Source organism: Jaculus jaculus, chromosome 16, assembly GCF_020740685.1.
Source record: "Jaculus jaculus isolate mJacJac1 chromosome 16, mJacJac1.mat.Y.cur, whole genome shotgun sequence".
Taxonomy (NCBI): Eukaryota; Metazoa; Chordata; class Mammalia; order Rodentia; family Dipodidae; genus Jaculus; species Jaculus jaculus.
Window position 1 is genome coordinate 49,977,963 of NC_059117.1, and position 23,180 is coordinate 50,001,142.

The following is a 23,180-nucleotide window of genomic DNA, read 5'->3' on the forward strand; positions in this document are numbered from 1 at the left end:
CTTGGTTGATTATTGCTGAAAACACCAGCGAAGCTGAGGAGAGTGATGCTACTCTTTCTGCCCAAAACATCTTAATTTTCCTGGACTGGACAAGGCATAAAGTCCAGGAAGAAGAGAAGGAAAAGCAAAAACAAAACGACAAAGGACAGGCAGCGGGGACCTCCCACTCTCCCCAGCAGCTCGGCAGACAGGCCCACACAGACCCATTCCATCAGGCAACAGACCGTCATTAAAGCTTCAAAGTTTAAAGTTTAAAAGTTTAAAAACAAAACACAAGCCCCCAAGCTCTGTAGGAGAAAAAACATCCTTTCTGATGGCACAATATCTACCCTCTGGCCTAACCTAATGAAGACCAACCCTCCCCCCCCCCCCCCCCCCCCGATCTCTCAGGGTGATTCCGGCCACGGGCAGGGCACTGTGGAGCTGGGTGAATCCCCACAGCCCTCCTGCTTGTCTTGGGCAAGATTAAGGCTGATGGAGATAATACACCACAGCGAACTAGCCCTCCTCGAGTTGTTTTGTATTTGCTTTGTTTTCCCAAAGGAAAATCATCATATATCACACCAAAGGCCTTTGTTTCTTTTCAGTCTTTTATGCTGCTGGGATTCTCTGATCACACTGTGTGGGGCCATGAAGAACTGCCCCAAAAATGATTCCTGGAAGAAGCAGAAAACCCCTCCTAGAAATACATCTTTTTTCCTCTTGGCTGCCTCCCCAGAATCCCCGCCGGGAACCATCCTGAGCCGGCAGGAGGATGGATGGCCTGGGGTCTTCCCTCATCTCTGCCGTTCATGAATCTTGAAGTGGGTCCAGAGATGATGACTGTCTGCTGTCTCCAAAGCTGCTGCCTCACTGGGCCCATTCAAACTCACTTCAGAAGGAGGAATAGGAGGAATTTCACATCCCTACTCAAGAGCAGGCGAGGACTGAGATCAACAGCTCAGAAAAGACGGCTGGAACTGCCAAGACAAACAGCTTCTCAACTTCCATTAGGAGAGGCTTTCATCAGTGCTTGGAACCCTTTGTGTTGTAGAAACAGATTTCCACCCCCAAAAGAAGCACATTAAAGAGTGGTCCCTATGGTTCCAGGGGTGACTGGGCCAAACCAGTTCATACAAGCAACTACCACAAAAAGTCTTGCTATGGAATAGGACACAGGGGTTAGTTAGCTAGCTTGGCCCAGGGATCAAAATGGTTGAGTCTGAACCTGTTCCACACTTGGCGGCTGTCTAAGAGTGAAAAAGTCATTTAGAATCACCAGCCTTGATTTCCTCGTTTCACAATGAGATGAAAGGTCACACCTTTCATTTGGTAGTGGCTGTTGTAGGGACAACATGGGACCGGCTGTGTCGGAGTGGAGCACTATGCCTAGTACGGAGTGGGCACTGCATGCAGGCTTCCTCGTTCTGCTGCAGCAAGAGCTCAGGCAACAGCCCCAAGGCCTTTGTTTTCTTATAAAAGCTATGATAACTGTCTGTTTGCTTTTCCTGTTCTGCTGGCTGTGGCTGAAACATGGACTTGATCTTCCAGGAGCAGGAGGAGGGTAACATTTTAATGATTTTTGTCCTTCGAAAAAACAAAAATGGTGGTGCATGCCTTGAATCCCAGCACTCCAGAGGCAGAGGTAGGATGATCGCTGTCAGTTTGGGGCCACCCTGAGACTACATAGTAAATTCCAGGTCAGCCTGAGCTAGAGTGAGACTCTACCCCTAAAGAACAATAAACAAACAAAAAAAGTGAAAGAAAGAAAGACAGACAGACAGACACACAGAAAGAAAGAAAGAAAGAAAGAAAGAAAGAAAGAAAGAAAGAAAGAAAGAAAGAAAGAAAGAAAGAAAAAGACTACTTATCATCACCACAATTCCTGGGTTGTCTCCTTTTATGCCACCATCTTGTTTCAGCATCACTGTTTCTCCCAACTGTGACTTCCTCTCCTTGCCACTCTAACATAGAGGGGACACAGGGCCGATGCCCCCAAGATAGCCCTGACTCTCTGCTTGGAATGGGCGTATCTCTCACCTCGGCGCGTGAGGCGTCCCCTGCCTTGGCTGATCTCCCCGTGCACTTCTCTGCCCATCCCAGGGCCCCAGTGGAGAGCCCACCCTCCCTCCTCAGCATTATCTCAGGCCTGCTCACTTGTGATGCCTCCGCTCAGGCTCCTTACCAACTTCGCCTTCTGGTAATGCAATGTGCCTATTTCTAGACCATAGCAAAGACCACCATGATCCTAGAAACTTGTAAACTCTCCCTCTTGAATAGCCAAGACACCTATAACTGGCCAAGTTCCTATTTCCACTCCTGCCCCTCTAGGCAGAGCTACTTAACTTCCCCAAAGTGTCAAAATTCCCAGGCTGTCCCACCCTTTTCTATTCTTACCTTGTGCCCACCATATTGTCCATGCCTGTTCTTATAGTGGGCATCATCCAGGCAAGGACCTCCATCATGGCCAGAAAGGATAAGAAATGAGGCTGTACCCAAAAGACAGAGTATGAGCTCTTGTTGCATCTCAAGAGGACATCAGGGAAAAGCCATTCAAGGTCCAAGGTTCCTTTGCACATAGGTGTTCAACAGCTCTATGCAGGAAGAGCCAGCTAACGCTTCACCATCCTGGTGGCTTGGTTTCTGCTCTCAGTGACTCACATTCCACCCTGCAAGCCTTTTCTGTGGTCTGTAGTAACATAATTTCTATCCTCTCATAACTCCATGCATGCCTTTGCAACTCACATTACATATTCATGCTACATATATTACGTTTCCATTATGTGCAGGTATAGCTTAAGAGGAGACAGGTCCTTGTTTGCAGATAGATGTTCCAAACTGGAGCCAAAGGCAGGCATGATTGAGCAAGCCACAGTGGGTGTGTTCCATATTGAAGTGGATAGTTCCACAGCGGGTAACACAGACCTAACACAGACTGGGCTGGCCAAGCTCCAACAAATGAAGGAAGTGACGTCTAACTTCCCCTGACCTGGGAAAATGCGAAGTTATACCCATGCTTCATACCTCACACTAAGATACATTCCAGATGGTCAGACTGAAATGTAGAAGACCAGACCATAAAAATACAAAAGGAATGTTTGCATCCTCTAAAAAATGTGTATGTTGAAATCTGACCCCATCCTTCTGGAGACCATGACTGAGAGGTGGAGCCTTTGGGGATGGGCACATACAAGGAGGCTCTCCCACAGCACACGGGCAGAGCAGGAAGGTCATTCTGTGACCAGGAAATACACCCACACCACCAGACATGGAATGTGACAGAACTTTGATCTTGGATTTCCCACCCTCCAGGAGCATAAGAAATAAAGTTCTGCTATTTATAAGCTAACCTGCTAGTGGTATTTTGTTATAGCACAGGAACAAATGACACGCATAAAAATACCAGAGGGTTACAGGACAATTGTTATTGTAATCTTAGTGTCAAATGAATTTCTGACGATACAAAGGTCAGAAGATGATTATACAACAGTATTTTTTTAATCTGAATAACAGAAAACAACATTAATAAATCAAAGGAAAAATGACAGTTGGGAAACAAGGAGCATTTACAACTCAGATCAAAGATAATGAATGGGTGATTATCTTACTGTATAAAGCACTCCTACAAATGCACATCATAAAAGCCAACAGAATGACACAACAAAGTAAAAATATCCAAATCTGTCCATTTTCACTTGTAATAAGATCAAAGAAAAACACAAGTAGGCTGGAGAGATGGATCAGTGGTTAAGGCGCTTGTCTGCAAAGCCTAACTACCCAGGTTCAATTCCCCATTACCCACATAAAACCAGATACACAAAGTGGCACATCTATCTGGAGTTCATTTGCAATGGCAGGAGGCCCTGGTACACCCATTCTCTCTGCCTCTGTCTCTCTCTGTCACTCTCTCTTTCTCTCCAAACAAATAAATAAGTAAAATAATTCTTAACAAAAAGGAAAACAAAACTACACCTAAATGTCAGCGTCACCTGCCTTATTGCCAAAGATATAAAGATTTAACAAGCCAGGCGTGATGGCGCACACCTGTAATCCCAGCACAAGGGAGGCCGATGTAGGTGGATCACCAAGAGTTCAAGGCCACCCTGAGACTACATAGTGAATTCCAGGTCTGTCTGGGATAGAGTGAGACCCTACCTCACAGCAAAAAAAAAAAAAAAAAAAAAAAGACTTGACAAACAGACCTCCCTGTCATTTGCACAAGGATAAGAGGACTTGAAAGATTTGTAACTATAAGGGGCATGTTTTCCTAGTGATTCCATGCCTAAGAATGTATGATACAGATGTGCTCATATACATGAAACTAAATCGTATTCCTAGTTGTTAATTAAAACAGCCTGAGAGAGTAAAGGATCTGTAAGAATGCATTCAGAATGAGTGATTCAATGGCATCTGGTGTATGCAGAGGTACAAAGGAAATAAAGCTGTAATGTTCAAATAAGGAATATCTCAAAGATTTTTTATTAAATATTTTAGTTCTTTTAAATTATTTGAGAAAGAGAATGAGGCAAAGGAAGAGAGAGAGAGAGAATGGCAGGCCAGGGCCTCCAGCCACTGCAAACTCTACACGCATGCACCACCATGTGCATCTGGCTTACGTGGGTCCTGGGGAATTGAACCTGGGTCCTTTGGCTTTGCAGGCAAGTGCCTCAACCACTAAGTCATCTCTCCAGCCCCTCAAAGATATTTTAAAAAATATTTTCACTTTTATTTATTTATTTGAGAGAGAGAAAGAGATCGACAGAGAGAGAGAAAAGAAATGGGCATACCTGGGCCTCTAGTCACTGCAGACAAACTCCAGATGCATGCGCCACCTTGTGCATCTGGCTTATGTGGGTACTTGGGAATCAAACCTGGGTCTTTAGGCTTCACAGGCAAGCACCTTAACTATTGAGCAATCTCTCCAGCCCTCAAGATATTTTTTGAAGGTAAAAAGATGTCAAGGTTTATAGCAATGTTATGCTATTTCCATAAGTGTAATGTATACAATTATACAGAATCCATAATTATATACATAATATGTATAATTATCATAATTACATATTATACAAACAAGCTATCCATTTACTTCTGTTTTTCTGGGTGATATTTCTGGGGTATTTCTAGTCACTCCATAGAGCCTGTGCTAAGCAGATATTTAACCACTACTTGATGCAAGTGCATAAGGCAACGGACACAGGAAGCAAGTGGATTCATGAGCACACTTGAATAGGCGGTCCATCCTCCAAACAATGTCAGGTCAGGTACATGAAGAGAGAAAAGCAAAATCTGAAGTTTGCCTGTGCAGTTGCAGAAAATCTAAACTGTGTCCCTACATTATAGACAAAGAAGTACTGAACCAATTCATTTACATATTTATAACAGAAATTACTTTTCAATAAGCAGATTAGTTTTATATATTCACTTACTCATAGTTTGTGGGGGCAGAAAAACCATTTGCCAAAATGATGTTGTTTTCAAACTTTCTGTTGAAAAATACTCTCAGTGGCTTAGCAGGCCATCTGAAGACTATGGCAAACACTCTATGCTTCACAGCTATGGAGGCAACTTGGGCTCCTAGACAGAACCATTCCCCTTCACTCTTCTATCAACTCCCTATTCCTGCCTATTACTATTGGCATGAAAATTTTTATTACAACCATATTATGGCAACTACATGTCGCCACTGGCACTGACAGGATATCTCCTCTGATCCAGGACTAGTGAGGAGTCAGGTAGTTTTGTCAGGCACTTAGGGAGACTGGGCCCTGGAAAGTACCCTTGCAGCCTCCACTTTGCTGGAGATAGAGTAGGATCTGACTTCTTAACTCTTCACCAGATCTGTTTTACACAAACAACCTGGGCTTGTCCTGGGAGGGAGCTCTACTTCCCAGGGTTTAATCCTGACATTGTGGTTGGTCAAGTTCAGCCCCCAGAACTTGGCCATCATGGCTGGCTTCTATCTGAGACTGCCCCTAGCCCACACCAATCAGCTGTCTCTCAGCTCACCTGAGCCCGAAGGTGACACCCACCACCATAAAGTTACCAGGGGAGAGCAAGCTCTCTGGGCTGCCTGATCACTCCTGAACAGGGTCGAGATGAGGGGAGAATTCCTTGACCCCTACTTCCAACATGGGATCTTTACCTCCTCTTACCTCCTGCCATCTACATTGCTGGACCTCTTTGTACTTACTTTTCCTTCTTCTTTAACTCTCTTTCAATGGTTTTTCTAGGCCCACCATGTGGTATCTCATATTACATGGGTACATTAATTTTCCTTCCTTTGGTTTTGTACTTTTCTTAATATAATAACTTAATCATTAGCTTTCTCAGTTTGGCTTGCCTAATTCTTTGGTTAAATGCAAACATGAACCCAGGGTTTGAAGTTCAAGGACTTTGCTGAACCCCTAACACCATGTTTCATTGTGGTACAGGCTGAGTGTGCACCTTGACCCCAACACCCTGAAGGATGAGCTATCATATAGGGTCCCATTTTACTACACATATATAGAGAGAATTAGACAAGGACTACTTTGGCCCACATACTATAATGATTGTTTTCTTTTCTTTCTTTCTTTCTTTATTTTTTTTTTTTTTTTGGTTTTTCAAGGTAGGGTCTCACTCCAGCTCAGGCTGACCTGGAATTCACTATGTAGTCTCAGGGTGGCCTCGAACTCTTGGCAATCCTCCTGTCTCTGCCTCCCAAGTGCTGGGATTAAGGGCATGCACCACCATGCCTGGCTATTTTTTGTTTGTTTGTTTGTTTTCAAATGCTGTTTGCGTACTTTTCTTCATTTAATGTTATAAATAGCATTGCAGTAGATAGCAGCTTGAAAAGCCTGGGCTGGGAAGGAAACAACTATATAAAGAAATGACATTTAATCCCAGCACTCGGGAAGCAGAGGTAGGAGGATCGCCGTGAGTTCAAGGCCACCCTGAGATGACAGAGTTAATTCCAGGTCAGCCTGGACCAGAGTGAGACCCTACCTCGAAAAACCAAAAAAAAAAAAAAAGAAATGATAGGGGCTGTAGAGATGGCTCAGCTGGTTAAGGCACTTGCCTGAAAAGCCTAATGACCTGGGTTCATTTCCCCAGTACCCATGTAAAGCCAGATGCACAAAGTGGCACATGCATCTGGAGTTCATTTGCAGTGGCTGGAAGCCCTGGCACATCCATTCTGTCTGTCTCTCTTCTCTCTGTCTTTATCTGCTTGAAAATAAATAAATAAATTTTTAAAAATATATAAATAAATGACAGGTCTAGGAGAGACTACACATATGAAATCGAACAGCCATGCTGTACAGCTGCTGAGGAATCCCTCAAGAGCCCTTGCTTTGCATGGTTATGTGCTGAAGATTGCCACACTCTGCAAAGTGATAGGGACACCTGTCAATTACACAGTGTTTCTCACCAAGGCCCATTCATCTCAGGTTATCAGAAGATTCTCCAGCTATTCATTATTATAGCCAACCCATCCTCTCCACAGTAATTATCTGTGAGCAACATAGCATACTGTCCTTGGAGCCATCAAACTGACATCTGATTAAATAGCAGAGTGCTCTGAAGTTAAATTTAAAACCACTCTCTCACACCTCAGCTCACACTTCACATCAAGATCTATCCAGCCCCAGGGAATATTCCAGTTGACCAACAAAAAGGCCAGTTAGAACCTATGTTGTTATGCATGTTTCCGTCTAAATGAGGTACCGGTTGTTTTGTTAAGGAGTTGGAAAAGGGTTTTTCCCAGGGCCTGAAGTACAAATTTTCTATAAAGCAAGTCCCTGTAAGATTATACCCCTCCTCCCACATACAAGTATGAAGACCATGGTGTCTTCACAATTACAGATGGGGGACCTTACAAGATATAATTCACTGCTTCACAATGCTGTGACAATCATACACTTCCCACCTTTTGTTGAAAAAAAAAAAAAAAAACTATCACAAAACCTATGTTCCAGTATGAACAGCTCTATTTATATAGCCAGGAGAGCAGTGCTGGTATTAACCAGTTTGCTGATCTAAAACACCACACCTGGGACGCTGGTGTGCCAACATAAGCCTCCCTGATCCTGAGCTGAACAGGCAGCCACAGGCTGTTTCATTTTCATTTCCTATCCTATTTGGTGATTGCTAAAATTCAAATTAAAGTTTTGCTACAAAAACAATTCTCCAGAACCCACTGTTTGCTTGCAAGACTCACAAGGTTCATAGAACTTTTTTTTGTTTGTTTGTTTTTCAAAGTAGGGTCTCACTCCAGCCCAGGCTGACCTGGAATTCACTATGTAGTCTAAGACTAGCCTTGAACTCTCAGTGATCCTCCTACCTTTGCCCCCTGAGTGCTGAGATTAAAGGCATGAGCCACCATACTGGGCTCAGAAAACAATTTCTATCTCTAATAAAATATTCACATTGAGTGCAAAGTTGGATGGCTTCTGTTCTCTCTATCATGTTTTACTTAAACATTCTAGTTCCCTTTTTTTACTTATAGTATTCATTGAATTTGCAGTAAAATGAAAGAGTCAAAGAGATTTTACAACATTTTACTCTCTCACACAGAAAATTTCCAAAGCCTTTCCTGGTTATAACAAAGACTACAAATTTTCTTCAGAGAGAGATACACAGTGCCCACTGAGTTGAAACTCCAAGCCCCTCGCTGAATGTGGAAGAAAGTGTCCATCACTAGATGGTTGGGTTTCCCTACAATTTGAACTAGTTTTGTGGGTAATGAAGTGATGGAATTCACATTTCATAAGAGAAGTCATATAAAGGAAACAAGATACCATTTTTCTAGAAAGTGATTTATAATAACACCCAGAAACTAATTTTTTTTCAATTCCTTTCCCCTCTCAACATTTATAGAAAGGCTAGCAAATCTTTAGAAATTGACTATTTGTTGATATTCACTTATATGGTGGTACCAACCAAGAGCTAAGGGAAGAGGAAGAATAGGAAAAGAACAGATTTTGAGAATAAAAACACAGAGGTATGGCTAACTTTACCAATCTGGAAGAGCTCACTCTCGGCCAGGCCTTGGGAAGCCTTGCTTGGAGGAACTCTTGCTGTTGGGGCTGTTCTGACCAAGTTCAAGTTGAGAATGGCTTCACTCATTCCCAAAGAGCTCTGGAAACACAGGGGCCAGTAAAACATTCTTGCTGTGTTGAAGTAGAGAACAGCTCAGACAAACACTAACAGGTAAAAACAATATGGAGAGTAGCAGTCTGTCACTGTGGAGGGCAATGTCGGTGGATATACCCTCCCTCCCTGGGGCTCTTAAATTCTTTCTGCCCCTCTTCCACAAACTTCCCCAGAGACTGCTGTTGTCACACCGCAGGACTCACAATCCCATGGTGAACACGAGCCATTCCACTAAGAAGGATCTCAATGGAGTGGGGGCAGGGAGGAAGAAAATGATGATACCAACATATGATGTGTCCATACAAAGTTTCTACTTAAGGGGCTAGAGAGATGGCTTAGCAGTTAAGACACTTACCTGCAAAACCTAAGGACCTGGGTTCAATTCCCCAGTATCCATATAAAGCCAGATGCACAACGTAGCACATGTGTCTCGAGATTGTTTGTAGTGACTCAACGCCCTGGTGCACCCATTCTCTCAATCTCTCTCTCTCTCTTAAATAAATAAATAAAATGTTTTAAATAAAAAGTTTCTACTTAATAATAATAATTAAAAAAAACAATATGAAAAGTAAAGTTCTCAATCTATAAATCAGAGCTGACTCAGCTCACATTCACAGTGGTGAATCACCAAGGCCAGGAGCCAGGAAGGTGCAGGCACCCACCCCTGGCTACATCTCAAAGGTTCAAAACCATTTCTAAATATAGACCCCCACTTTATATTCACAGGAGCTGTCAATCAGGAAAAGCAATTTTTCCCCATCCCCAGTAAAATATGTGCACCCAAAGCAAACTCAGAAGATTTCTGGCTTTCCACCAGTTTTACTTGGGCATAAAATTTTCTGACACTTCACCAGAAATGTCAGCACTAGTATAAGGTAGTTTTGAAGAGGGAAATAGCTTGCTGACCTGCAGGAAACCCTTCTGCCCCAGAAGGAAAAGGGAAAAGAGCCCATGTCTGAAGCCCAGCTTTTCCAGTCCTTGGTATGAACGGGACAGCTTCTCTTTCTCAGGGGCTAAATCCTCCCTTAGGAAATGCTGGTCTTTGAATCGGTGGAGGGAGGGTCATGTCTACTGTCCTGTCATAGCCAGGATTTCTGTGAGCCTTCTGGGGGAAGAAGAAAGGACAGGTGGAGGAAGAGAGGGGGAAAGAGAAGGAATGAAGTGAGGGGAGAAAATGAGAAGCTCAAATGGAAATTATCCCCCCATCACCTTTTTATGTGTATTTTTGCTTCCTTTGAACTTTTAAACATCTAGCTAGATGGAAAATGCATATCTTTTCTAGCGGCTTCTAGAATGTATGTAGCCTATGTATTCCTATGTATGTATCCAGTACAGTCAAGTAAAAGCCACCAGTAACTGTGGATGGAGACTGAGGAAAAGGACTGAGAAAGAGGACTGAGGAGACAAAGATAAGAGAAGTTCATCTTTCAATAGAAATGATTCAAGAGGATAATGGCCTCTCCCTTTGTGTAGGAAAGAACATGTCTTATTGTGCCTGAAACCATGCCAGCAGGCTCAGGGAAGCCCTGCTGGGAGAAGCAACAAGTATGCCAGGCCTAGAGGGCCATGGCATGGCCAGGAAGGACCAGGGAATTGTGGAACTGGGATGGACCTCAATCAAAAGCCGAGGCCACGCAGCAGGCAGGACCACTTTCCCCAGAGCACTTCCTGGAAGGCATTCTATGCACACCATGCTTGGGAGCACGGAACAAAGCTGCCTGGGTTTCTGAAGTGCAGGATTTCGTTGAGCTTAGACAAAGGCATGCAACAGGAGGAGAGAAAATGTTCCTAAATCAGAAAGGACTGACTGTGGGAAGGGCACCAACACTTTTACTTACTGGCTATATTAACAGGCAAAATACTCCAGTTTTTTTTTTTTTTAATTTAATTTATTAGTTTTCTTTTCAGTAAATACAGGCAGTTTGGTACCATTATTTAGGCTCATCTGTGATCTACCCCCTCCCATTAGACCCTCCTTATTATTGAAAATGGGTCGTGCATTGTGGAGTTAGCCCCCAGTTATTAGTATGATAAACGTCTCTGAAAATCATGACCCAACATGTAACTCTGACATTCTTATGAACTCTTCTTCCCTCTTCTCAAATGTGGAAGAAATTTCAGTCCCAACCTTGCACAGTTGTTATAAAAAGGGAATGCTATGTCAAGTTGGGTCACTTCAGCACCAACAGTTGTCAGTTCTATCATTTTATCTGGCACTACTGTTGCTGTGATTATTACTCTCCTTATTATAAACTTTTATCATAAATGTTAAACAGAAGAAAGTAACATATGGCATTCTATTTTTTTTATTTTATATTTTAGACAGAAGAGAGACAGAATTGACACCCCAGGGCCTCAGCCACTGAAATTGAACTTCAGACACATGTGCCACCAAGTGGGTATGTGCAACCTTGTGCTTGCCTCACCTTTGTGTGTCTGATGTAAATGGAATCTGGAGAGTAGGCTTCGCAGGCAAGTCCCATAATTGCCGAGCCATCTCTCCAGCCCACATTCTATTTTTTAAACATAAATACGTGTATTTACTTATATATTTGAGCAGAGACAGAGAGAGAGAGAGAGAGAGAACAATGTGTACCAGGGCCTTTTGCCACTGCAGATGAGCTCCAGATGCATGCACCATTCTGTGCATCTGGCTTTACAAGGGCACTGGGAAATGGAAAATGGGCCATCAGGTTTTGCAAGCAGTGCCTTTTGTGAGCTATCTCCCCAGCCCAGCACATGGTATTTTTCCTTAGTGGTCCTGAGCCCACGTGTAGAACCCAGCTTGGCACTCAGTGGGTACTCACTATATCTTCAGGGAGGAAGTGGGACAAAATACTGATCCCAGCAAAATGTATGGCAGTAAAAGGATAATGAAACAAGGTGGTTCCCATTATATCTCTGGGCAACAGGCCTCTGAGGTCTGGAAGGAGTGACGTCATCTTCTGCTGGAAGAACGCGGGGCTGAAAGCACATGCTCCATTTGCGGAACATCACATCACAAAGCATTTATGTGGGCAGAAGTGTTTGAAGTCACTCTGTAGCCATGAGCTCATGCCTACTGCCAGAGGCCAGCCATCACTTAAACGTGTCTGCAAAGAGATGCATGGGGTCCGTCATGCAGCTGATGCACTGGACATGTGACGTCCACATGCAGGGCATGTTTGTAAGTTGCATGGAGATGAACAGTGTCCATCATGCAGCCCATGCGTTGGACACATGACGTCCACGTGCAAGACATGTTTGCATGTCAGCAGGGAGATGTACAAAGTCCATCACACAGCCCCTGCATTAGACATGCAAAATCCACATGCAAGGCATGTTTGCATGTGTTCAGGAAGACACATGATGTCTGTCACGTAGCCCCTCCACTGGACATGTGATGCCCACATGCAGCACAGATACTGGAAGGTTTACTCCCAAGATGACTCCTTCCTCTCCCCAGCAGACCAAACCAGGAAGGAGCTACCTGGAAGCTGAGGCACAGAAGCCTTCCTGTCTGACTCAATCCATACGTGGATGGGACTCTGTAATGTACCTCAAAGGGTACTTCTTCTGTTTGGAATAATTCCTGCACACATTGAGTAAGGCAACCTCACTTGCCATAAGTCACATTAAGCCAGCCCTGAGAGTAATGTGGGGGTCCTGTTAAATCTCTCCTGCTTCCCAATGCTTTGCGTGGAAAGGGATTCTTTTTTAAATTATGTATTTATTTATTTGAGAGAGAGAGAAGTAGGTAGAAAGAGAGTGAGAATGGGTGTACCAGAGCCTGTAGCCACTGCAAATGAACTCCAGACACATGTGCCACCTTGTGCACCTGGCTTACGTGGGTACTAGGGTATAGAATCTGGGTCCTTAGGCTTCGCAGGCGAACACTTAATGGCTCAGCTATCTCTCCAGCCCTGGAAAGGGATTCTTCATAGGAAAGTTTAAGCAAGTAGAGACCAGAACAGCTTTAGACTATGACATCTGTGTTTCAGCAAACCCAGTACCTAATACATGTCCACCTGAAGCATACGGGTCTACATCGAGATTGAAAAGAAACATCAATATTGAAAAGAAAATGTGGTCATCCAAAAAAGTGGTTGCAGGGGAGAATTTACCAGAGTGCTTAGGAAAGACCACAGACTATTGGCTAAGAGAGATGAGCCTTGATTTTTCTAAAATCCTACATATCTCTTTTTCCTGTGTGTGCTTACACACATACATACACATGCACACACACACACACACACACACACACACACACACGTATCTCAACTCTAAGCCATAGAAAATCAGCACAGGAGCCAAAGACCCTGTGTTCAATTCTATTGTTACCTTTCATTTTATTTTGACTGGGAAACCTGGAATCAGTTGGGCAAAATAAAGCATTGTTAACCCTGGAAACTTGTCAAAGCTCAAGAAAGCTTCCAAGACTCTACAGCCTTCTCCTTGTTTCCATAAGGGCAGAGCTGCCCAATTCTCCTGATACTAGAAACACAAGCAGAGCCTATTCACACTCATGGCACGCGTGCTCTCTCTCATGCTCACTTGAAGCACTAGGTTACATGATACTGAAATGATCTTGATTTAAGTCCTGCAAGTCCATCTACTAGAGTTATCAGTACCTTTTACCAAAGCCAATCAGCACACACTGCCCTTTATCCAGAAAACCACTGGTTACTCAAACCCCTGCCCACTCTAACCATACTGAAAATAGAAGTTCATTTTCATTCACTATGAATAGGGAAAAACAAAGCCCAGCCCACCACAGTTCCTGATGCATGAAAGACACCACAGAATGGGGATTTTTAAAAAAAAAAGGAAGGCCCAGACAAGAAGCCCCTCCTCCCAAGGACTTCAATATTGCAAAGTGCAGAGGAAGGGCAGCAAAAGGAAGAAAAAAAGGAGCAAAAAAAAAAAAAAGCATAATAATAAGAAGACGACGCAAAAAAAGAACAACAACAACAAAGAGCAAAGCTCACAGCTTCACCAAACGAGTGAATCCCGGCCTTCCGGGCAGGTTCGGATGCCACGTGGTGGAGCCTCCAGCCTACCTCCCACCACGAAGACTCTTTCTGCACATAGGTGCGCTGCTGCGGTCCGTTTCCAGCAGGCCAGAAGTCATTAAGATTTCTGGTGAGAACACTGCTGTAGGTCTGCACTTTTAATCTCTGATTAGACCTCTGCAGGGAAGCTTTTAAGAATGGGGCTTCCTTCAGTACGAAGTGGCTCAGGCAGTTCCCGTGGGATCCTCAGGATGGAGTGTGAGAAGACTGGGAGCCAACAGGGTTGGGAGGCAGGTAAAGGTGACAAAATTGGCATGTGGCATGTGACCTTAGTTTGGAATTGTTTGCTACTGAAGTAAATGTACTAGCTTGGTAGATTGGGAGACAAGGCAAAGTAAAGGATATAGACAGTACATAAAAAGGAGAAAAAATATATAGTTTGTAGGCCAGGCGGGTTGGCGCATGCCTTTAATCCCAGTACTTAAGAGGCAGAGGTAGGATGACAGCAGTGAGTTTGAGGCCACCCCATACATAGTGAATTCCAGGTCAGCCTGGGCTACAGCATGATCCTTCCTCAAAAATCCAAATGAATATATGGAGAGAGAAAGAAAGAGAGAGAGGTGGTCTCTAGAAAGAGCAAGTATGTCGACTAACAATTTGAGTTTGCCTTATTTTGAAGTCATATAGCCGCAAATCACACAATGAAGCCTCGTTTAGCAAAACTATTATTTGAATAGTAAATAACTATTATATCATATTTTCATTTTATATAGTACATTGTGGCATATTACTGTGTATTAGTGAGAAGAAAAGACTTAAAGAAGATGGAAGTATTGACTTAGACCTCTTAATTAGAAGAATGAAAACTGGGATAGATTTTCACATAAAATGACTATTTCTGTCCTTAATATCAAGGGGCACAGAGTTGATGATCATTCTAGTTTTAATGCTGGTTCCATGCACTGTGCCTTAGGTAATTAAATGTATGTCTTCTGGATAATAAAAAATGAAACTAACATTTTAAAACCAAAACAATGATAGGAAATAACATGTGTGTACAATATGTGGCTAACACACTGATAATTTTCAAACAGTGACTTTAGAAAGGTACTATAAATCCTTCAAAACACAGTGATTTAGTAAGTAAGAAGTCGGAAAGGTTCGTGCTATTGAATTTAGCTTTGACATGGCTGTGTCACAAGGGGGTGTGGCGGGGGTGGTGTCTGTGTTCTCGTGGCTTGGATTAGCGTCTTTCCTTTTGTTTCTCCACAGCTCCATTACACCATCATGCAATAAATTGTTTAGGCTGCTCAGGAGAAATGCGCTAAGGAGTTACTGTAGTAATCTCTCTTACTGGTTATATAATCCAGGTATAGAATTCATCAAATAATCCAAGTAGGATTTATACCCTGCTTTTCTTTGCCCTTTCCCACCTATACAGGCTTCTCACAAAATAAACATTCCCTGGGCATGGGATGAAATGAGCAAAAAAAAAAAAAAAAAATAGTGTGGTATCCAAAGGAAAATCATTTCAGAAATGTGTTGTTAAACCAGTGCAGGCAATAAATTGAACTTAGGAAGGAGAAGAAGTTGAGAAGGAAACAGAGAGTACTGACCTTAGAGTCAAGCTGATTGAAGCAAGGGTGAGGGCAGCGGTTTGGAGGGTTAGCAGAAAGGAAGGGATAGCAAAAAAGAATAAAAGGAAGGAAATGCATTAGTTTTATACATACAGCCAACAAATATTATATTAGCAGCTTTTATAACCAAACAGGAAAATGAAGCAACTTTTATCTGATATCACTATCCCCACTCCCCAAAAGCCTGGGCATACAACCTAAGCTGTTCTATTAAGTAACACACATGAGTAGCCCCTATGGGATCTCATATACATAATTACAGCAAGCACAGATGTGAACCAAGGGTGTGCTCCCTCCACAGGACAGTGGCAACATTTGCCCTTTTCTGAAGGAACAGTTTTAGAAAAAGCTCCTATCTGTGGGCATATAAAATTTTATTATTTTAATAAACTGGAATTGAAATCATGATGGTATTAGATCTGACAGTAAGTACTGATGTCACCAAGGATTTTATTTGAACCAGTAGGCTGCATGGTTATGTCCTATGAGACATGCTTCCTTCATCCCTAAAGTGCAAAGGAAGCTGAGCGATTTGGCTTTTGCTTCAAAGAGTTCCACGTCAGATGCTTCCAGAGCACTATATAACTAGCAGTGATCAAAGTCCTGCGAGGAGGGCTGTTGGTGAGGTGCCACCTGTCTACCAGCCTCCCCTGCAGGACAGATTAACTGCCAAAGTGAAGAGTAATTCTTTCCCGTTCTGAGGATGAGGTTCCAACTGTATCACTGACAATATCCAGATGCTTGTTAACTTATTTGTACAAAACAAAATGCTAACATGTCCTTCTGATCAGTCAAATCAGCAGTTTCTAATGGCAAGTCAGAATTAGGAGGAAAAAAAAAAGTTAGGATCAGTTCCCAAGCTATAAGAGGAGGGCATTCTTTTTGTTAAACAGAAAACAAAGTGACTTTGCAAATAGTCTACCAGCTACCTGGCAGGAGGAACCTCACCATTTCACCCTGTGCAGTAGTTTGAAACATATCTCATATGCGAGAACCTTTCTGCAGAGGATTTCATCATTACTACACAGTTGCTCAATACTGGGAGTTAGATCAGACCACAGCAATCATGAAAGTGCAGTAGCAGCAGACCCAGCTGGATTCAACCCGCCCTGGATTACAGGTGATGGAGTTTGAGGTCCATGGCCCACCTCAAAGCACCCTCAACTGGAGTAGCAGGCACCCATTTAGGAGTAAGCTGCCTTTCTAAGAGTTTTTAGAGTGCGAGAGGTGCCCCAAAATGTAGCTATGGAAGGTATTTAGCCACCTGCCACTTGTTTCAAGATTTTTTTTCAAATATAATCATAAACCAAAGTGGAAAATTACCCAGAAAGAAGAGTGAATAGCAAAACAAACAGAACAGCTATCAAGTTTCTCCCATGAACTAGGAATCTTAGAACCTAGCGTCATACTTTAGAAATAATAATAAAGCCAAAGTTTACCAGTCAGAGAAGGGGCTCTGAAAGGTATCAAGGAAACTGTGTCAGCACATTACTGAGCAAATCAGGAGGCAAAATAATAGTTTCTTTCTCAAGCTTAGATAAGGTTCTGTTAGGCACCTAAAACCATTTCTCAACGTCCAAATGTCTGATGGCATGAGCTCTCGGCCCAGATAATTAAGTGGTGCCTTCTCTTCCAGTCTGATGTTATGTCTTAGGAGTAGAGCCCCACGGGACTCCCTCTGCCCTTTCCCACCACAGTCAGGAGAAATGTGACTAAGGCCCAATTTGGGCTTCCTCCATCCTCTAGAATCACACCAGGAAAATCCTAAACAGACTGAAGATAATTACGTTCAAGGTCACTCAAATGGATTCCTTCCCATGGGTAAGACAAAGAAATTCAAAGGCATCAGGTCTTGCTTGATAGATTCCATTCACCTCTCCCCACTCTCAGGACTCCAAAGAATAATTCTGAGATTTTTAAATAAAATTTGGGGACTTTGATGAGCACTGAAGAAATGTGACCTCTTTCAAGGCCTTGGAAGCTTGATCAGCCACTAAGCAACATGTGCAGATACCAGTGATGAGACAGAGACTTCAGCCTGATTTCAACCAACCCTTGGGGGCTCACTCCAGCTAACCTCCTTATAGCTAACTCCTCCAGAGCAGCCTGTGGCCAAGGTAGAAGTTTCTAGCTAGAAAATCAGCACTGGGCACAAGAGCTCATCAGCAGAAAGGCACAGGACGGTGAGGGGAAAAATCAGCATGCTATTCACCTTAAAATGCAGAATCTGGGCTGGAGGAATGGCTTAGTGGTTAAGGCATTTGCCTACAAAGCCTAAGTACCCAGGTTCCATTCCCCAGGACCAAGATGATGCATGTGTCTGGAGTTCAATTGCAGCAGCTGAAGGCCCTGGTGTGCCTATTCTCTCTTTCTCTATCACCCTCCCCATGCAAATAAATAAATTTAAAAATACTTAAAAAAAAAAACAGAAGAATCTTTAGCTGTTGGTGAGAATAGAGCATTCACAGGGAATGTTGGACAAATGCATTAGGAAATGCCAGCCATGTGTTATCTGGAATGTCTTCATCGTGGAGAAAACAAAAACTGAGGAGATAAACAGCAGAGAAAGCAAGTGCACACTGCCCTCTGAGAGAAGCAGGCCAGCATGGGGCATCCTGCACCTAAAACCTTTTGGTGCATGTGATGGAAGTTCTGGAACATTTTAGAACATGAGTGACTTCAAAAAGAGGAAGTCTTTTCACTCTGGTGGGTCACATTGCAAGCGAGAGACCACAAATTCATTTCAAATTCAATAATTTGGATTTTAAAATTCACAAACTTAATTGAAAATACTCTCTGCAGCTCCAAAATGGAAATATATATGTCATAACACTAAGAAATCTTTAGTTTCCAACATGATGAGAGATGAATCGTAGCTCAAGCCACTGAATGTGAAAAGGACTGCCTTAGTAAGGCAGATGCTTTGGTGAGAACACATATGCAGCTCAGCAGATAATGGTTCAGAAAGGCAGGCCAAGACTGAACCCTCATTTTCCCAAAACAGTTCCCTCTACACCCCACCTCCTGAGGGCTAGGCCGGGCTCAGACATTTCCCAGATCGCACTCTGCTGCTGGACCCAAGGTGCAGGCCTGGCAGAGACCTGGGACCAAGTCAAGTCCTTGCACACATTTCATGAATGACAGTGCCTGGGAGGCATCAGCTTCAAGGAGAGGCAAAAGCAGAGATAAAGAGAATGTGCAGAAAGTACATAAAGATAACCGCCTGTAAAAATCGCTGCCGCTTTAATGCTTTCCATATTGAAGAAATAAAACTGTGAATATTCTTGATGATTTAATGGTGATGCTGGAAAGCTAAGACCTGTCGGTCCAACTAAATAATTAAGCTATTTATATGTAAATGTTTAGAGTAGCTGATCCTGACTTCTAATTACAGTTCTGAAGAACTGGTTTAGTGCAGAAAAATGCCTTCTCCCCCCTCAGGAAAGCTAATGAAAATGAGGTGGGGCTCTTGTGGCTATGGAGGTCTCCTGCTCAGGGAGGGGGGCTCTGATGGCTGCAGGCAGCTGGCTATAGGCGGGTCTCTCCACCTTGGCCCCACGGGGCGGGGGGGGGGGGACTGTTGTCGGGGGATTACCAGTAGGTCCCAGGTTTGCATTCCGATTTTGGTTCTCGTTCTCGGGAAAGTTACATGCTCATTTAATTCACTGTTTTTCATACATAAAATGGGGAACCTTGATTGCTTCAGTGTTGCAAGATTAAACTGCATATTGTAGGTCAAGAGCTCAATAGAATACCTGGAGGAACATTGTGATCATAAAACAGAAGAGACTTTATTACCGCCGTTACAACTGTCATTAATATTTTTGGCATTATTATCTGGGACATTCTCCAAAGGGCTCACTTCAAGAGACCTAGACAGGAAGGGCACAGACCGATTCTGCACTTCTCATCTTTCTGACCCCAGGACTTGTGTCTTCTGAAGGTCATTCAAATTTCAAGTCTGTTTTGCAAGGACAGACAAGCAAGACATGGGTCAAAACTTCTTGTGATCTCGTGCTAGCTCTTTTAGAAAAACTGGGATCCTGGAATATAATTCCAAAATGGCCATGTAGATAGATATATTTAAAATCAACAATGCTCCTATCCTTTTAAGAACCAGCAGACTAGCAGAACATTCCAAAATTTTAAAATTAGAAAGAAGGTCATTGGAACTTTAACTTGCACAGTTATCTTAGAGGAAAAAATAAAACCTTTAGTGCTAAACCTAATTATATTATCATCAAACTAATACTAGTATTATGAAAATAAATGTTAACCAATTTGGTATTAAATACTATATCAATAATGTTGCTGAAATTTTACTAGGAATAATCCCCTTGGAATCAATGAGGAGAATTTGTTGTTGTTGTTGTTGTTCTAGCATTGTGCTATGACTAATGATGTGAGTGGATGAGTACAGGACATGGTACACTGTAACAGGTTGTAAGAGGTTCAGTTTTAATAACACATACAACATTTGAACCCAGGCGTTTCGCAAAAGCCCATTATCTTTCTAGAAGACCACAGAGAGTCACTCTGCACATAGTTGGAGGTCCTTTAGGGCCTCACAAGTGTCTCCATCTGAGTTGGCAAACATTCGCTGAGTTATTCAAAATTTTCTGATCTCTTCCATATGGACTGAACGTAGGAAAGACAAATCCTGTCTTATTTGCTGAACCAATGAGAAAGCCTCTGAGGTTATAAATTACATGAGGTTATTCAGAAAGTTCTTCCCTTACATGAAGCGTAGGAAAAAGCATTGATAACAAGCTTATTTTTAGACTATGCTACATAAACAGGAATATGATTTATCAGAAATTTAAATACATGGGAAGCCTGATATAACTCTCACTGTTTCAGACAGAATTTGTTAGCACATAGGCCCTACTTAACCATATTTAATTCCATTTATTTTCCAAGTACTCTACGATTTTCTTAAGTGATAAATCTCCAGGAAGAATTTGCGGGGATGTGCCAAAAGATATGAGCCACATCCCTCTCATCCTATCTTCAATGAAGAATTTCTAATTATATTTCTCCATATTCATGGCTTTTTTTTTCTTTTTGGTCATGACAACCCTAAACCACAAGTGTTCATTTTTGGTGGGAAAGAACTGAGGGTTCAGACAGCCAGAGCCCAGATGTCTGTGTCCTCTGTTGGCACAGTGTTGGACCATGGATGCCACTTAAGGAGGTAAACTAGCATTTTTCTTAGCTACTGTGGAGTTACTTAATGCCTCAGAGGTAAGCTGATGAAAATTGATAGAAAGATTAGAAATGCAGCGTACATCTTCAAGCTAGAATCCTGACTCGGATCCTGTTACACTCTTCTTCCCCACTGGATGCTGTGGGCCGAGGGCCACGGGGAAGCTGGTGCTACTCCTGCCTGTCCCGTGCCCTGCTGCTGGACCAGCCCGAGCATGATGGGGGCTCACAGGAAGGGGAGTGTCCTGACTGGCGTCAGTCTACTGTTGTGTCAATCCATGCCAGAGAGAACCACTCTGCGGCTTGCTTCTGGTGCAAATAGGTATAGTCAGTACTTCAAAGAAGGTCACACAGCTCCCTCCCCACTTTATGACCTTACTGTCCTCTGTTCCATGCATGTCCTTAGGCACATAGTTCTGTAAACCTGACTATAAGAGTGAGATGACCCAAACTCAGGCTGTTGAAGAATTACAACACCATCGCTTGTCAAACTGTACTGGGTGTACATAGCTAGGCTCCAGTTTGTAATATGAGAATTCAAACGCACGGTTCCCAGTCCACCACGACCTGAGATCTACAGCCAAGTCCACCCTTGGTAGTGTCCACTCACCAAGGACAGCTCATGTCACCCCAACACACCTCTCAAGCTCTGCGATCTTCTTGTCTTTGTCATTCTTTTCATTCTCCACCTCCTTGAGGATCTGCAGCAGCCTGTCCACCTCCGCCTGGGCCTTGCCGCACTCGTCGCGGTAGTAAGACGCCTCCTTGTCGAGCTGCTTCAGCCGCTCGGCCAACTCCGGGCTCATCCTGGGGTCCTCTTCAATATTATGTGCCTTTAACATCACATGTTTAAAAAATGCCGTTAAGACAATGACTTAAAACAACAGAGAGTGCAGTCACCGATGGCCCAGAAATTAACTTTGCAGAAAATAAAATTTAAAAAAAAAACAAGAATTAATGGGTATTCTGTCAGTGAGAAGGCAAAAATGGAAAAAAAAAAAGAAACGTTATACATTTCCACTACCTTAATTACAGTTTCTCACTGGGAGGTTCTTTTGCAATTAGTATTTTGTTCTACTAACTTGCTAGTTTTGACTTTTCTTTGCACTGAACTGCAGGAGAACAGGAGAAGGGAGACACAGTCATGTTTTCCTCCTGCACATTTGGCAAGAAGGACGAAGACACCGCAGGCCCCAGAGAGCAGTCCAGTCCAATGCTTTCATCTCCAGTGCAGAGAACCGCAAGGGCACGGTCCTCACCGTTCTCCAAGAGCCACCAAGGGCATACGTGTAGCGGGTGCCACGTTACCAGCCTGTTAATGGAGACATCATCCCAGTGAGGACTTTTGGTAGGTGTCGTTGAGAAGGAAGACTCCGTGTGAGGAAGGGCTTTCCCACCAACGGTCATACCCATAAATTCTTATTCTCTTGAATAGATGTAGCCTATACCACAGGGAGGGTAAGCTGATTTATGAACAAGCACACAAAGGAGAATCTGCAAACACATGCATGGGTGGGGTGGTAGCTTTACACAGGAGAACAAAACAATCAGTAGGAACAAGCAACATCACGGTAGAATAGTTTGCAGCCAACGTGTGTGTGTGTGTGTGTGTGTGTGTGTGTGTGTGTGTGTGTTATGGCTTTTTTCCCCCAACATAAACTTTTGGCTGAAATATTCCCAGACAGGTGGAAGTAAACACTGCACTGTGATGTTTCGCCTACCCCTTCTTTCCCATTGTTCCTAACTGACTTCTTCATGAGCAGGCAAGGAAAAGACAGCTCGTTTCACAACAGTGCACATTCAACATGGCAAGTTCCGAAAAGTCACATAGGCACGTGTCTTCAAAAAATCCGTGTGCAAAATAGGAAAATGGGAACAACTAATTAAGTGTGGGTTGGTCTGCTGTCCTGCTGTGTACAGCAGATGTGCACCGCACTTTTATGCAGTTTCTTTCTAATTTCAGGGAAAACACAGGCAAGCAGGCTACAGCTACTGTGGGGTTAAATGAGTCATGCATGGCAGGGAAAAATTAATGCTATTACTGTTAGAAAGTTGACAATCTTTGCAATGATTTAGTAGAAAATAATTCAAAAATTAGTATAAATAAAATAAATTTCTTATTCATGAAAAATCATTTTAAAATAATATTTTTGCATGTAACATATTATTTAAGCATGAGGATAAAAGGAGAATAATTTGCTTTCATGGTCTTTAATCTAAGGTTTTCTTACTAAAG

General features: G+C 42.9%; 1 protein-coding gene across 14 annotated transcripts in view; it reads right to left on the minus strand.

The window, feature by feature from the left end:
• The window catches only part of Erc2 (ELKS/RAB6-interacting/CAST family member 2), a 1,023,973-nt gene that overhangs the window by 540,910 nt on the left and 459,883 nt on the right, over nt 1-23,180 (minus strand). For 10 of the 14 annotated variants that reach the window (XM_045136003.1, XM_045136011.1, XM_045136008.1 and 7 more), the window contains 2 exons: nt 21,584-21,777; nt 15,719-15,730 (listed from right to left, as the gene is read on the minus strand). In XM_045136003.1, coding sequence (XP_044991938.1) covers nt 15,719-15,730; nt 21,584-21,777 — 206 coding nt within the window. The remainder of the gene's footprint in view (nt 1-15,718; nt 15,731-21,583; nt 21,778-23,180) is intronic. The other 4 variants (XM_045136012.1, XM_045136010.1, XM_045136009.1 and 1 more) reach the window with 1 other exon arrangement.